Source organism: Ictidomys tridecemlineatus, chromosome 1, assembly GCF_052094955.1.
Source record: "Ictidomys tridecemlineatus isolate mIctTri1 chromosome 1, mIctTri1.hap1, whole genome shotgun sequence".
NCBI lineage: Eukaryota > Metazoa > Chordata > Mammalia > Rodentia > Sciuridae > Ictidomys > Ictidomys tridecemlineatus.
The window spans coordinates 118,659,243-118,675,930 of NC_135477.1; the positions used below are offsets into that span (position 1 = coordinate 118,659,243).

Here is a 16,688-nt window from a genome sequence, read left to right on the forward strand (position 1 = left end):
GCTTCGTTTCTGATTGGCCGAACGAACTCAGTGCATAATTTAAAACATTGTATTAGGAACAAAGCTGCACCTCATGGGCGGAGTTGAGCTCTCCGGTAGCGAAAGTCCAGGTTCTGCTGCTGGGATTCAGCTGGTACCTGAGAAGCAGCGAGGGCCGCGTCTTCCAGTAAGTGTGCCGCCTGGCTGGAACTGAGGTTCCCAACTCTTGCCCTTGCAGAGTAGGCTTTCACAAAGAGGAACTGCAGCCATCTCCCTCTCCGCACTACCCGCTCTCTTTCTTCCCTTAATACCTATATTCTTTCAGTGGGCTTTGGGGTGAGGTTGCAAATGGACTCTTGATCCTGACATCACTTCCACAGCATTGGCAGGCCAGGCACCCTACTTGGAGCGTGGCCTTCCACTTTTGGAGCCAGATATCTATTAGTTGCTGTTCACGTTTAGAAAAGAAGCCTTAGACTTGATTTAAATTATTCAATATCCCCTCCCCTTCCTCTTCGCTAGTAATTAGAAAAAATACAGAGTTGCAATTCAGGCTGTGAACCGAGTGCCCTGGGGCAAGGGCATTGTTTCTTACCTATGATTTGTTGCTCCTTCCATTTCTTATTCTTCCTACATACTCTGTCTCTTTTTAGACCTAGGCTGCCTCTGCTGCCATGTCTCAAGGAATCCTTTCTCCACCTGTGGGCCTGCTGTCTGATGAGAATGTGGTAGTCTCCCCAATGTTTGAATCCACAGCTGCAGATTTGGGATCTGTGATCCGGACAGACCTACTATCAGACTGCTCTGTCATCTCCACCTCCCTGGAGGACAAGCAGCAGGTAAAAGAATTGAATAGTGGTGGTGGTGGCACACGCCATAATCCCAGCATCTCAGGAGGCTGAGTTAGGAGGATCACCAGTTCAAAGGAATACTCAGCAACTTAGCAAAGCCCTAAGCAACTCATTGAGACCCTGTATCTAAATAAAATACAAAAAAGGGTTGGGGATGTGGCTCAGTGGTTAAGTGCCCCTGGATTCAATCCCAAGTACCAAAAAATAAACACACATAAAGAATTGGATAGTGGCTTGGGGGCAGAAAATTATATTCTCAGCCTATAATCCTCCATACAGGATAGTTTAATGTCAACGACCAGTAATCCCTAAGGTCTGAGACATCAATTTAAACTAAGGGCAAGACAAATAAAAAATGTAGAGTTGTATGCCCATAAGAATAACTACTATTTAGAGCGCTCGCCTGGCATGCATGCGGCCTGGGTTCGATCCTCAGCACCACATGCAAACAAAGATGTTGTGTCTGCCGAAAACTAAAAAATAAATATTAAAATTCTCTCTCTCTCTTAAAAAAAAAAAAGAATAACTACTATTTGCATTGCATTAATGAAATAAAGTGCATAACTCTTAGGTAATCTCTGAGACAAGGATAAATGCATCTGTCCATCTTGAGACCCAGTTATGTTAAATGATTTGTACAGGCTGGAGAGGGTAGCTCAGTAAGTGGAACCCATGCTTAACATGTAAGACCCTGGATTCAAACCCCACCCCCGCCACTCCCCCACCCACCCCCCACGATTATTTGCACATGATAATCTTACATAAGTAGAACGTACATTCAGGTTTTAATAATATCAACAATTGCTTCCATTTTTTTTAGCTTTCTTGCTGCAAAGCTGGGGTCTTTCAGCTACAGCATTTCTGACATTTGGAGGCTGGATTCTTTATTGTAAGGAGCTGTCCTGTGCATTGTAAATGTTGAGCATCATTCCTGGCCTCTGCCCACTAGATATCAGTAATGCCTTCCCACTTTAATAACCTCGTGTTCTTTGAGGGGAAATAATGGCCCTGGTTAAAAACTGTTGTGCTAGGCCTTATGCTAAATGTTAACATATGTCATCACACTATTCCCCCCCCCCCCCTTAGGAACTAACAGTTTTTATGAAAGCAAAATCCTTGATAACATCCCTCATTAGGAACTACTGGAGCCTTTAACATCCCTCATTAGGAGCTATTGGAGCCTTTTAGAGTTCCTGGGCCATAGTAGGCATTCTCTATTTGTTGAATGAATGATGTTGGTGCTATTATTAACCTCACTATGCAGATGAGGAAACTGAGGCAAAGAGAATTTAAAGAACTTGTTCAAGAGCTCTTAATTATTAAATAATGGAATTGGTACTCAAATTTAGGTGTGTCTATGTCCAAGGTGCTCTAACTACTATACTCTGCTATTGTATCACATGCTGATTTTCTTTTCTTTTCTTTTTTTTTTAAAAGAGAGAGTGAGAAAGGAAGAGAGAGAGAGAATTTTTAATATTTATTTTTTAGTTCTTGGCGGACACAACATCTTTGTTGGTATGTGGTGCTGGGGATCGAACCTGGGCTGCACACATGCCAGGCGAGCACACTACCGCTTGAGCCACATCCCCAGCCCCACATGCTGATTTTCATACCACTCAACCAATTCTAACTCAGATAATTGGTGTGGCAAGCCAGGTTTGCAGGGTACTGATGAGAGAGAGAGGGTGACAAAGGAGTAAAAAAGGTCATGTGGGTTAGAATGATTGTAGAACCAAAGAGTAGTTGCACAGAGACGTTTGAGATGGAATGGGCTTGTGTTAACCTGATTCCTAGGAACCGTGCTATTTGCCCATTTGTTCAGAGGTAACTTCTGAGATTAATATGTGATTCTGGGCTGGAATTCTACCACAGGTTCCATGTGAAGACAGTACAGAGAAGGTGAAAGTATACCTGAGGGTCAGGCCCTTGTTACCTTCCGAGTTGGAACGACAGGAGGATCAGGTGAGTGTTTGAGGAGGAGGCTTTAAAGTGGAATGATACAGTAAAGAAGAGATTCTCCAGCAACATTTCCTTCTATAAAAACTGTATTTCCCCCTTCTCAGGGCTGTGTTCGAATTGAGAATATGGAGACCCTTGTTCTGCAAGCACCCAAGGACTCCTTTGCCTTGAAAAGCAACGAGCGGGGAATTGGCCAAGCTACCCACAAGTTCACCTTTTCCCAGGTATGGATATACTAGTCTTTAACCAAGGAATCAGCATGCAGGGATTTTAATCAGTGGGAGAAACAGGATTAAGATTTAGGTCTATCCATCTCCAAAGCCCTTGCTTGTGACCATTATATTACCCCATAGTGTGTGCAAATCAGGCTTGGTGCATAGCATTCTTTAAGTATTTCTTGATTTGGATGAAAGATGGACTAATAGAGAGTAGTTGAGTCCTCAGTGATTAGGAATAGTTGACAGCAAGGCAGAAAGAACCTTCTGTAATGGGTTCCAGAGCCAACCACCCAGGAAGGGTAGCTTGCATAGAATGCAAGTGGGAGATGAAGAATGGACCTCTGAGTTACTGGGTCTGTCTCCAGATCTTTGGGCCAGAAGTGGGACAGTCATCCTTCTTCAACCTGACCGTGAAGGAGATGGTAAAGGATGTACTCAAAGGGCAGAACTGGCTTATCTATACATATGGAGTCACCAACTCAGGGAAGACTCACACGATTCAAGGTGAGTAGTAAGGCTTCACAGTATTGCTGATTGGCCTTTGATGGTGGATTGACCTGTAATTACTTTTTGGTGCTCTGAATCAGAGGGAGAAAGACTTGCCTCAGCTGTCCATCATTCATATGCCTGTAGGTACCATCAAAGATGGAGGGATCCTGCCTCGGTCATTGGCTCTGATATTCAATAGTCTCCAAGGCCAACTTCATTCAACACCTGACCTGAAGCCCTCGCTCTCCAATGAGGTAATCTGGCTAGATAGTAGGCAGATTCGACAGGAAGAAATGAAGAAGATGTCCCTGCTCAGTGGAGGCTTTCAAGAGGTGAAGTGTTGGTATACATGAGGCAGGGGTAGGGGATACAGATCTCAGGAAAGCTTTGTGTTTACCTCCTCCCTATGTCCCTTCAGGAGGAGCTATCTTCCTCTTTGAAGAGGAGTGTCTACATTGAAAGTCGGATGGGCACCACTACCAGCTTTGACAGTGGCATTGCTGGGCTCTCTTCTACCAGTCAATTTATCAGCAGTAGCCAGCTGGATGGTACGTATCATGAATGTGCTCTTTGCCAAGTAATAAGAGGAACCTACTCCTTCCTCCTAGCAGCTACCAGGGGAGCAGACCCAAGGTTACAACTTGAGCTCCACCTTCCAATGGCCCCTGCAGTCCAGAGGTTAGATGAATTGCCCAAGGATTGATAGTCTATACATTGGCTTTCTCCTCAGAAACAAGTCACCAATGGGCACAGCCAGACACTGCCCCAGTAAGCATACCAGCAGACATTCGCTTCTCCATCTGGATCTCCTTCTTTGAGATCTACAATGAGCTGCTTTATGACCTGTTAGAACCACCTAGCCAGCAGCGGAAGAGGCAGACTCTGCGGCTATGCGAGGATCAAAATGGCAATCCCTATGTGAAAGGTATGTGAATGTGGAGAAAAGCCAGGCAGAAACCCTGGAGGGGGTTGGATATTACCATCTTACACCTTTCTCTCCTCTGGCCCCAGATCTTAACTGGATTCATGTTCAAGATGCTGAGGAAGCCTGGAGACTCCTAAAAGTGGGTCGTAAGAACCAGAGCTTTGCCAGTACACACCTGAACCAGAACTCTAGCCGTAGGTGAGTGAATTTTGTGAATAAACCCTTGACTATATCTAGGAAACATTAGTCTTCCATCTGTTCAGGAAATATATTCAATGATTTTCCTCTTTTTCTTAACTTTTAGTCATAGCATCTTCTCAATCCGGATCTTGCATCTTCAGGGAGAAGGGGATATAATTCCCAAGATCAGCGAGTAAGTTTTTACATTTAGAAATTTGATCTTGCCAGATGTGGGTGCATACCTCTTATCACAGCTACTCAGGAAGCTGAGGCAGGAGCATCACAAGTTGAAAGGCAGTCTAGGCCACTTGGAAAGGGGATGTAGCTCAGTGATGGAGCATTTGCCTAGCATGCATGAGGCTTTGGGTTTAATCCCATTATTAAGAAAAGAAGAAAGTTTGATTTTCTTGATCACTTAGTCATTGTGGGAGCAGAGGGAGGTCCTCAGAATTATTTGTTCTTACTTGGGTACAGAGATTCTTGGTGGGCCCTCTCCTCTCCAAAACAATATGATGGGCCGTAAGCTTACATTATAAGAGGTCCTTATGCCTGATCCTGTGCATCATTTTAGGCTTTCACTCTGTGATCTGGCTGGTTCAGAGCGCTGCAAAGATCAAAAGAGTGGTGAACGGCTAAAGGAAGCAGGAAACATTAACACTTCTCTGCACACCTTGGGCCGCTGTATTGCTGCTCTACGCCAAAACCAACAGAACCGGTGAGCTTTTGACTGTAAACTTGGGCTGGGATGGCCTAGGACTCTGCTATTTACCAAGGCTTCCTGGTCACGACTAGGGATAGCCTTAGGATACCTAAGGATTAGAATTCTTATTCACAGATTTATTACCTCTGGTTCTTTGCTAGGTCAAAGCAGAACCTGGTTCCTTTCCGTGATAGCAAATTGACCCGAGTGTTCCAAGGCTTCTTCACAGGCCGAGGCCGATCTTGCATGATTGTCAATGTGAATCCTTGTGCTTCTACCTATGATGAGACTCTTCACGTGGCCAAGTTTTCAGCCATTGCCAGCCAGGTGAGAAGCTGTAGGTGTACTGATTGTGCCTACCTTGGGCTGCTAACTTTATAGAAATTTACCAGTGAACAGTTAAGGAGTTTATAATTAAGGTTTTTTTCCCCACCTTTAGCTTGTGCATGCCCCACCTGTGCAACTAGGACTCCCATCACTGCATTCATTCATCAAGGAACAGAGTCTTCAGGCATCCCCTGGTTTAGAGAAAGGGAGTAAGGCAGACCCAGGCCTTGACAACCATGCTGAAAATGAAGTTGACATCTCCATGTACAGCAAGGAGGTGAGAATACAAAAAAGCTTTGGTGCAGCAGCTTAATGGCTATAGATTTTCCACGTAGTCTTGGGCCTTTTGGGTTATGAGCATACATCTGACAAGTATGTTCCTTTTAGGAGCTCCTACAGGTGGTGGAAGCCTTGAAAACTCTGCTTTTGAAAGAACGACAGGAAAAGTTGCACCTGGAGATGCAACTCCGTGATGAAATTTGCAATGAGATGGTAGAACAAATGCAACAACGGGAACAGTGGTGCAGGTACTGGCATAGTGACCCCTCTTACTGTCAAGTGGGACAGGGAATAGATCATCCTCCAAGTATACTCCTCAAAATCTTCACTCACGGGCTGGGGGGTTGTGGTTCAGTAGTAGAGTGCTTACCTTGCACACGTGGGGCACTGGGTTCGATCCTCAGCACCACATGAAAATAAAGATATTTAAAAAAAAAAAAATCTTCACTCACTTCTTTTTTCTCCTCTGACAGTGAGCATTTGGACACCCAAAAGGAACTAATGGAGGAAATGTATGAAGAGAAACTAAAGATTCTCAAGGAGTCACTCACAAGTTTTTACAACGAAGAGATTCAGGTAAGTTACCCTGAACCAGCCCCAATTAGCTACTCAGATTTCTGTCACTAATTTGCCTGAGGTTAACAGACTTTATAAACTCTGGTAAGAGCAAGCATTTATAATATATAGAACTCCTTTTCTGTATTCCCTTTAGGTGCTTTGTACATGTTTAATGTATGTTTAGTGAATTAAGGGGTTTAGTTGGGCAAGAATTAATAGAAGTGCTAGCAAATAGGTTTTTGAAGTATTGGGAAAGGTTTTGTTCACTGTTTGTCATCTGTTTCTGCAAGTATTTGTCTGACCCTTAACAGAATTGTGCTCTCTACTTCACTCTTAGGAACGGGATGAAAAAATTGAAGAACTAGAAGCTCTCTTGCAGGAAACCAGACAGCAATCTGAGGCCCATCAACAGTCAGGGTCTAACTTATCCATGCGGCGGTCAAATAGGTTGGCAGCTTCTGCCTCCACTAAGCAGCTCCAGGAGGTTAATGCTGAACTACAACAGTGCAAAGCAGAGCTAAACTCTACCAGTAAAGGTGAGGAAGGAGAGAAGGCAGGAAGCATTAGTGATTCAGGGAAAATGTGGTATTCAAAACTGGGCTGATTCTAATTTCAACATAATTTCCTCAACTCCAAGCTGCAGAAAAGGTCCCCCTGACCTTTCACTCTAGGCTTTATGTGGCCTCACCTTTTATATTTATTGTAAGCTACTGTTAACTACATTAAAAAGAGGTAGGTCTAAAACTAGAAAATCTATGTGTTCAAGTTTCCTTGTTCTTTCCTTCAGAGCTGCAGAAGTATCAGAGAATGTTAGAACCACCACCCTCAGCAAAGCCCTTTACCAGTGACGTGGACAAGAAGTTAGAGGAGGGCCAGAAGGTAACCTTTCTGTTACAAAAGCTGTTACCTAAGGCAGTTTCTGATTCATGAGGACAAGGGGTTCTTTTGTGCAGGGTTCTGGGGAATGGCTTTTTCATTCAGCTGACCAGACTTTCTAATTTTACTTCTCTTCAAATGGTGACCCAACCCCTCCACATCATTACCTGGTTGATCTTGGTACAATCTGATCCTACTCCTTTTTTTAGAATATAAGACTACTGCGGTCAGAGCTTCAGAAACTTGGTGAGTCTCTCCAATCAGCAGAAAGGGCCTGTTGCCACAGCACTGGGGCAGGAAAACTTCGTCAAGCTTTGACCACTTGTGATGACATCTTAATCAAACAGGTTAGAGCAGCCTAAATACCCACTTTTCTCTTACTAGCCCATTCCAGTATATATGTGAAAAAGGGTATCAGGAACATAAGAGAAAAAGATTTTTAGGATAAACTTAGAGTAAGGAGGAATTTCTCTTCCTTCCTAAATAAGAAATGATTCTTTGTGAAGCATTTACTAAGTACTAATAGGTACTGTGGTAATGTATGTGCACCTTGTCATAACAACTATAGGGAGGCATATACGGTCATATATCATCTAAGATGCCACTGGTATCATGTTATCTATTATTATTTTTTTAATATTTATTTTTTTAGTTTTAGGTGGACACAATATCTTTATTTTTAATTATGAGGCTGGGGATGGAACCAGGGCTTATCATTTGATAAGCATTCTACCACTGACATAACCCCAGCCCAAGCTATGACATTTCTCATCCATAAAATACATTCTAATCCCAGAGATCTTAAAATGTTTAAGAAAAATGTACATCTTAGACTAAGCATACCTTTTTCTTTATTATTTTTGAGACAGGGACATACAAGTTGCCCAGGTTACCTTTGAACTTTTGATCCTCTTAAGTTTCCTGAATAGTGGGATTACAGGTGTTATGCACAAAATTTTGTGTCTAGGAACTGAGGCTCTTGGAAGTTAAATAAACTTGTTTAAGCTCATGCCAGTTTGTGTTAAAAAATGTCCTGTTCAGAACTGCTTGTGCTTGGGTCTTAAAATTATATATCCTCTATTCAGTTATGACCTCTAACCTTAAAGAGTTTATCTTTGAAAAAATAGTTACTAGTTACTAATAATGGATAGCATGTATTACCTTGCCACCTTGTTTTTCTAAATATACCATACAAAGATGCATTTTTTCTAACTTTACTGATATTCCCTAGGACCAGACACTAGCTGAACTGCAGAACAACATGATGCTAGTGAAACTGGACCTTCAGAAGAAGGCAACATGCATTGCTGAGCAGTATCATACTGTGCAAAAGCTTCAAGGCCAGGCTGCTTCTGCCAAAAAGCGCCTTGGTACCAACCAGGAAAACCAGCAACCAAACCAGCAACCTCCAGGGAAGAAACCATTCCTTCGAAACTTACTTCCCCGGACACCTACCTGCCAAAGCTCAACAGACTGTAGCCCTTATGCCCGGATCTTGCGCTCAAGGCACTCTCCTTTACTCAAATCTGGGCCTTTTGGCAAAAAATACTAAGACTGGGGAGAAAGAACACAGTCATCTCCCTATGTGGATCAGCTGCTCAGCTTAATAAACAGACCTGTTTTCAGCTTTACCATATACCTGGAACTGTATGCAGCACACAATACTCAAATACTAGTTCCCCACACCTTTTGTATTATAATCACTTTTGTAATCTCGTGTTTTTTCACTCATATGGTTTCTATGCACACAAAAAAAGTTATATTAAATAAAGATTATTGTTCACATTTTTTATTCAAATATCAAATTTAGCAAAATCATTAAAACAAATTATTAAAAGGGCAGAAAACCTGGTACTCAATGTCATTCTGGCCCCTAAGAACTTTGCATAGAAATGGCAATGAAGACCAGCAACTAGCATATACCAAGTCTAAGGTTTAGTAATAATGAATTCAAGTGATATTAGATAGTCTACATGTTTAAATATAAAATGAAGTATCATACATTAGGAAGTGAAGAGGTAATAAAAATGTTCTGGGAACAAGAGAAGGAAAACTAGATCCTGAGCCCAGAATGGTTCATAGCATCTACAAGTTCATTATAGCTGACATCACAGTCAAAGCATATTACCTGCTAGTGAACATGTGCACAGATCTGAAATCCTCCAAGAGCACCACAAAAATGATTCCCTTTACCTAGTCTAGACAGATAAGGCTGACAAAATGTATTCTTTTGGAGATAGGAAGGAAAGAAACAATTATATCAAAAATTTATTAAAACCAGCACGAATTAAGTTTATTCTCAATATAGTCAAAAATGTTATTTTCAAAAGTCCATGAATTATCTGTAATTCTTGCTTTGCTTTGGTAGAGGTATAGCTAGTGCTATAGCCATCTTTGCCCTTAGGAAGGGTCATCAATAGTTCAGGTGGAGATTTTTTTGCCCTTCAATCCTAGTAAGTTACTTCCAGATTCCTTTTCAAAACTGTCTTGAAGAATGTCTCCTAGGTTAAGAACAAATGTATAGCTCCACTTTGTTTAAACCTAATCTCTAATATCAAAACAGGGATCATAACTCGGCAAATTCAAGGAGTCATTTCTGTCTAGTGTCCTGACTCCTTCCTAGGGTAGTTAGTGCCCTTACTGCCAGAAAAGGGTAGAGTGGCAGACTTCTCCCTTTCTTGCCTGTCCCACTCCCAGCAGCATTAAAACCTTGTTCCTGTAGCATTGCCTGTGCTAAAGTGCTGTAAAAGGTATGTTTTAATGGGGGTGGAGAGAAAGGGCACTGAGAAGAAGGCCAAGATTGACAGCCACTCTGAATAGAAGGGAGATAGAAGTGCTGGCAAAAGAATCTGTTTCTGCCAATATTCTTCTATTTGCCTTTGAAGGTAATTATATAAACTGTCCCCAAGGAGCTATTTCCATCTGTAGAAACAAAAAGAGCTGCAGTCCTTGGAAGGACAGACATGGCCATTCTTTACATGAAGGTAAGGCTTAATATGGGTCTAGCAAAGTGCTAACTTGAAAGCAGCCAACTATGGTGTGACAGAAGACAAGTTGAGTGGAGAAACTCTGCGGGTGGGGGTGTTATTAGCAGACAATGAAGCAGGGAGAAAAAAGGGAGCAGGCATCTCGCCCGTGGGAGTTTCCCCTTGGTTCCGCAGCTGCAAGATTTGCCTGAGCAAGGCTTTACCTTCTTCCCGGGTCTGAAAGAAAGTCAGGCAACTGTTTCAAAATATATTCAAGGCTATTCTCAAAAACAGGTTATTAAGACAACGATGATATACAAGTTCCACAGATCAAAGAAGGCTTTCCACTGATATTCATACCCACTTTTCACCTATACATCATGGTAATGATCATATATTCTAGCCTCAAATCCAAACCCTTTACGAAAGAACTGATACGTACATCATTGAATGCACAACACTTTTGGGCACAAGTTGAAGCTTCATCCCACAGCTTGCACTTAAAATAGTATTGGGCCAGATATCGGAAAGCAGTGCTTTCCTCCAAGTGTTCCACTATTTCCTAGACAAGGAAAGCAGAAATGTCTGAGATGGTAAGAATAAGATTGGCAACACAACTCTCATGTTATGACACATACCCCACAGGAATAGATATCTTGGATATATTTGATATAACACTGGGCAGCCTGTTCGGACTCAGTCAACTGTTCATGAAGCCTACAAAAGAAAATTGGCTTTAAATACAAATCAGACCTCAAAGCAAATGAGTGACAAAAAAATAATTAAGTTCTAAAAAATGATAATTACAAGCACAAATTTTGACATAAATGACACAAGACCCTGAAAAAGTCTTAGTTCCCACAAGATGTTACGGTTACTGTAATGAAGTTTAGATTCAGGGGCTGGGAGTATAGCTCAGTGGTAGAACACTTGCCTAGCATGCATTAAGCCCTGAGTTTGATCCCTAGCACAAGGGAAAAAAAAAAAAAAAGGCTGAGGATTGGGGGTGGTCAGTGGCTATTATCCCAGCTACCTGGAAAGCTGAGACAGATGGATCTCAAGTTCAAGGCCAGGCTAGATAACACTGTCTTAAAATAAAAAAAGGTGTGTACATAGCTCAATGGTAGGATGCTTACCTAGCAAGTGTGATGCCCTGGGTTTGATACTCAGCATGGCAAAAACCATTACTTTACCACTACCAACAGAGGGAGAGTTACGAATAAATATTTAAACTGGGTATACAACCTCATAAAAATTCCCTGGTAATACTGAAAATGAGACTGAAAAATAAACCAAACAATTCAGATTTAAAAATCTATAAATAAACTGGGAGAAACTAAATTGCATTTAAATACCTCTTTTCCAACTATTTTGAGCTATTACTAATTTTTTCTTTGAGGGAGATCGATCCTTAACGTAGTTTTCCTAGACTGCTCTAACACAAAAATGTCATTTCTCTCTCTTTTCTTTGCAATTAAAAATAAAAAAACCTTTATATTAATTTTTTATGTAATGCTGAGGATTGAACCAGTGCCTCACACGTGAGGTAAGTAAGTGCTCTACCGCTAAGCTACAACCCCAGCCCTCTCTCTTTTTTAAAAAAATATTTATTTATTTTTTTAGTTTTAGGTGGACATGATATCTTTATTTTATTTTATGTGCTAAGAAATGAACCCAGTGCCTCACACATGCTAGGCAAGCGAGCTACCACTTGAGCCACATCTCCAGCCCTCTCTCTCTTTTTTAAAAGCAGTGCTAGGGATCATATTGCCATTTAAGCACTCTACTACTGAGCTATATACCCTACCCATTCATTTACTTTTTTCAATTCATCTTGGTCTCTTGCTTAATAGGGAAAACTATTTCCCCTTCAAAGAGGAATGACATTTCGAGATTCAAATTCCCACACTCATGTATGACAATGGAAGGGCGGGAGGAGGCTTTAAAATATGCAAGACCCACCATCCTAGAAAAGCCAATAGAGGGGCTGGGATTGTGGTTTAGCGGTAGAGTGCTATGCAAGGCCCTGGGTTCGATTCTCAGCACCACATAAAAATAAACAAACAAAATAAAGGTATTATGTCCAACTACAATTAAAAAATAAATATTAAAAAAAGGACAACAGAAATATCAATAGTATTTCTCTCCTTTCACTCACTTTGCCAGTTTCACCAGAGCCATTTTCTCCACATCTCCCACAGCATAAGCTCTCCAATAACACTGTCAAAAAAAATTAAACCAGTTGCTTTGACCATCGTCCCATGTGCCATCATTAATCACATAAAGGGAAAGGTCCTACAAGCTTCCTAGGAGTTCAGATTTGCAAAATACAAGACATTTTTGCCATTTCTAATAGGTTCAGGCTATAAACAGCATTCCCACTAATGATCTCAGCACACCTTTTTTTTTAGCCTATGCACCTGTAAATATTCAGACTTTTCCTTACACATAGATCAATATAAAGGAAAATTAGAGCACATATAGCCCCATTTGTATCTAAACAGCAGATTTCCACTCAAATTCTCCAGACCTCAATTTCAGGTACCTTTTTGGCTTCCACTAGTTGATTGAGTTTCTCATAACATTCTCCTAATGCAACCAGCATACGAGAATCATTGGGCCTAAGAAAGAAGAGGAATAGGTAGTTTGTGCAAAGACTTTATTGATAACTGAAGTCTTCCACTGAGGAACTAGCACCACTATTTCAAATCTATGCAAGGTTTGACCTTTATTCTAATACTTCATATAATTAGGTTACTTTGTGTTCATAATTGTACTATTAACCCATTAGTGGAAGACATTAAATAAAAATGACCAAACAGCTTTAGCAAGCTTAAATTCAGGTCTCCAAAAGCTGAAACCATTCTCTGTGATTCATGAATAGCTACTGAAACAGCCCTTCCCACACCAGATACATTGTAAAGTGACCAGACTTACCGAAGCTGGTGGGCCCGTCTGTAGTAATATAGGCAGTAAAATGGCATCTTAAGGATTTCATAGGTCTGCCCAAGGCCATACCAAGCTCTGTAGTCCCTCTTGTTGACCTCAATGGCATGTCTAAGAAATGAAAATGAAAGAATGTTAAGAAAGCATAATCAAGACTAGAAACTTGCAGGCTCAACTGAGGCTTCTATCAACACAGCAATCCTCAACCCCCAACTAGATGCTCACCGATAAGCCTGGATAGCAGCAGATGTATTTTTCATTTCCATGTACTCATGCCCCATCAGTGTCCAGGCCCCAAGATACCGAGGATTCAACTTTAGGGCTCTCTGGAAATATAAGGCTGCTTTCTCATGCTGAGAACGTAAACTATAATAATTGCCTGATTTAAAAAAATAAAAAATATTTTATATATATATATAAAGGTAGAAGGGTAAAAATAAGTCTTCTAAAATAACATTCTACCAGGTAAGCATGAAACTTTGCAGAAAAGCCAAATTTTAAACAAGGGGAATATTATCATTCCCTTAGCAAATATAGTTAATCTATCACAAATTCTGGTTAACACACACACACATACACACAAACAAATGTGTTCCCAGCTGGGTGTGATGGCATGCACCTATAATCCCAACACCTCAGAAGGGTAAGACAGGAGGATCTCAAGTTCAAGCCCAGCCTAGGCAATTTAACAAGACCCTGTCTCAAAATAAAAATTAAAGGCCTGAAGATATAGCTCATAGGTAGAGCACCACTAGGCTGAATCCCCTGTAGTATTAAAAAATAAAATTGTTCCCAAACACTGCCAAGTTTTTCTTCATTAATCTCATCTGGAAATAGCATTTATATACTCATTTTCTTAATATAGTATATGAAATTTCAATAGTATACTTTAGCTTGGTGGTTTTCAAACTATATCCCTTCAAGCCTAAGTTTATAAGGAAGTATCCCTAAGGGTTAAAAAAAATAGAGCTCAGAGAGTTTTCCCTCCTCAAGAATCAAGGCAGTTCTAATCACTTGTTCCAAAAAGAGCAAGCAAAAGACTTTAGTATTCTGGGAAAGATTTTATTTTAAGATCCTAAAAGCCATTCATCTTACATCAGTGGCAAATAGATAAACAACAGTGTTATATACAAACAATAGAATATTACTCAGGAATAAAAAGAACTACTGATATCTGCAACAACATCGATAAACTTCAAAAACATGCTAATTGAGAGAAGTCAGACAATAAGACTACTGCAAAATTTCATTTATATCAATTTCCTAGAATAGGCAAAACTACAAACCTGGAAAATAGAAATGGTTGCCAGGAGATGTGAATGGGACCAACTACAGACAAGATAACTTTTGGAGATGATGGAATATTATAAACTGGATTATGATGATGATTCCAAACTGTAAATTTATAACTCATTTAACTGTAAACTTAAAATAGGTAAATTTTATGCTATGTAAATCATACCTCAATAAAGCTATTTTTTTTATATCGTTTAGTTGTAGTTGGACACAATATCTTTATTTTATTTATTTATTTTTATATGGTGCTGAGGATCAAATCCAGGGCCCCACACATGCTAGGCGAGTGCCCTACCACTGAGCCACAATCCCAGCCCAATAAAGCTATTTTTTTTTTAAGAGAGAGAGAGAGAATTTTTTAATATTTATTTTTTAGTTTTCGGTGGCCATAACATCTTTTATTTTTTATTTTTATGTGGTGCTAAGGATCAAACCCAGCGCCCTGCACATGTCACACAAGCACGCTACCACTTGAGCCACATCCCCAGCCCCAATAAGGCTATTTTTTTAAAGGAATAAATTAGAGCTATACCAAGGCTTGGAGAAATTTTCATGAGGTATCTAATGAGAAAAGTAAAATACAGAACATTAGTATAAAATTTGATCCTACTTTTGTTAAGCAAGTAGCCCATTATACCCTGCATATATGTATATATTCTAATGTGGTATGAGAACATGTTAATACAATAACTTAAAGGGTAAAGAATGCAACAAGCAAAAAAAAAAAAAAAAACCTGTACTTAAAAGAATGTCCTTTATGGGCTGGAGTTGTGGCTTAGCTGCAGAATGTTCATTTAGCAAATGTGAGGCGCCGTGGGTTCGATCCTCAGCACCACATAAAAATAAATAAATAAAATGAAAGTACTGTGTCCAACTACAACTTAAAAATTTTTTTAAAAAGTCCTTTATATATTGTATTAATTGCATGTGCATAAATTAGATTTAAAAATAGATTTAGATACACAAACACACACACATTTACACATACATACACTTACAAGAAACATTAAATAAACTATCAAGTAAAAAATAGAAATTATAGAGTAATTACATAATGTGATTCCATTTTGATAAGCTAACCAAAAAACCCCCAAGTCTTCCATATATGTCTTTTAAATCTGTCTAGACTCAAGCCTTTTAGTTTGATTAAGGAGAAATCAATTATATAAATTATCTGTACTCTGTACCTGGTTATTTAAGTTTAAACTCAATTTCATGTTCATCTAGAAAAAAGCGGGATGGAGGACTTTATGTCCTACACAAGGATATCTTTGCTTCTGCCACTGACTCAGATTCAGAAATGGAAGCGTAAGCAGATCTAGGCAGAGTGCCCAAAGGTGAACTTTTGTAATAAAGAAGAGGTAGGTTAGTGATAGCAAGGGTATGAGACTCAGTAGTTAAAGAAGTCAGGATAACAAAGGAGATATTAGGGAAGACAGAACTAGCAAGTTCTGCATAAGGATTAAGTAGATGTAAGAGCTAAAATGTAATGAATGATTATAATTTTTCTGGCAATTTCCAGTATTGTAAGTTTTGGATATGTATTTATTTTTTAAATCTTTACAATTACATAAAAGAAGGTTTTATTTATTATTCTCCCCTTATAGATGAAAATACTAAAGCACAGAACTCTGTCCAAAGTCAGCTACTTAGTATCAGAACCTAGTGAGGTACAGTGGCCCCTGCCTGTATCCCAGTCACTCAGGAGGCTGAGGTAGGAGGATCACAAATTCAAAGCCAGCCTGGGCAACTTAGTGAGATCATCTCTCTTTTTTTTTCATTTTTTTTTTTTAAAGAGAGAGTGAGAGAGGAGAGAGAGAGAGAAAATTTTTAATATTTACTTTTTTTTAGTTCTCGGCAGACACAACATCTTTCTTGGTATATGGTGCTGAGGATCGAACCCGGGCCGCATGGATGCCAGACGAGCACGCTACCGCCTGAGCCACATTCCCAGCCTGAGATCATCTCTCAAAATAAAAACTCAAAAAGGGATGAGGAGGGCTGGGGTTGGCTCAGATGAAAAGCGCTCGCCTAGCATGCATGAGGCACTGGGTTCGATCCTCAGCACCACATAAAAACTATTGTGTCCACCTAAAACTAAAGAATAAATGATAAAAAAAAAAAAAGGCAGGGGCGGGG

The 16,688-nt window shown here is 40.1% G+C and overlaps 2 protein-coding genes across 4 annotated transcripts in view; one reads left to right on the forward strand and one right to left on the reverse strand.

Moving 5' to 3' along the window:
* Nucleotides 1-9,126, forward strand: Kif20a (kinesin family member 20A). Of its 2 annotated transcripts, none has more exons than XM_040273221.2 (19): nt 1-166; nt 633-818; nt 2,703-2,792; nt 2,894-3,013; nt 3,373-3,511; nt 3,641-3,828; nt 3,915-4,044; nt 4,227-4,421; nt 4,508-4,619; nt 4,726-4,794; nt 5,173-5,316; nt 5,463-5,628; nt 5,741-5,905; nt 6,016-6,155; nt 6,381-6,483; nt 6,803-7,001; nt 7,253-7,344; nt 7,551-7,688; nt 8,573-9,126. In XM_040273221.2, exons 2-19 carry the CDS (start codon nt 654-656, stop codon nt 8,891-8,893), a joined length of 2,676 nt encoding a protein of 891 aa, XP_040129155.1. In that variant the 5' UTR covers nt 1-166; nt 633-653; the 3' UTR covers nt 8,894-9,126. The 2 variants fall into 2 exon arrangements, with proteins under 2 accessions (XP_040129155.1, XP_077901904.1); XM_078045778.1 differs by having other exon boundaries at nt 3,641-3,750.
* Nucleotides 9,115-16,688, reverse strand: part of Cdc23 (cell division cycle 23) — a 21,551-nt gene continuing 13,977 nt past the window's right edge. For both annotated transcript variants that reach the window (XM_005327245.5, XM_078045792.1), the window contains 7 exons: nt 13,479-13,632; nt 13,245-13,364; nt 12,853-12,928; nt 12,466-12,527; nt 10,946-11,024; nt 10,750-10,869; nt 9,115-10,544 (listed from right to left, as the gene is read on the reverse strand). In XM_005327245.5, coding sequence (XP_005327302.1) covers nt 10,374-10,544; nt 10,750-10,869; nt 10,946-11,024; nt 12,466-12,527; nt 12,853-12,928; nt 13,245-13,364; nt 13,479-13,632 — 782 coding nt within the window. In that variant the 3' untranslated portion in view covers nt 9,115-10,373. The remainder of the gene's footprint in view (nt 10,545-10,749; nt 10,870-10,945; nt 11,025-12,465; nt 12,528-12,852; nt 12,929-13,244; nt 13,365-13,478; nt 13,633-16,688) is intronic.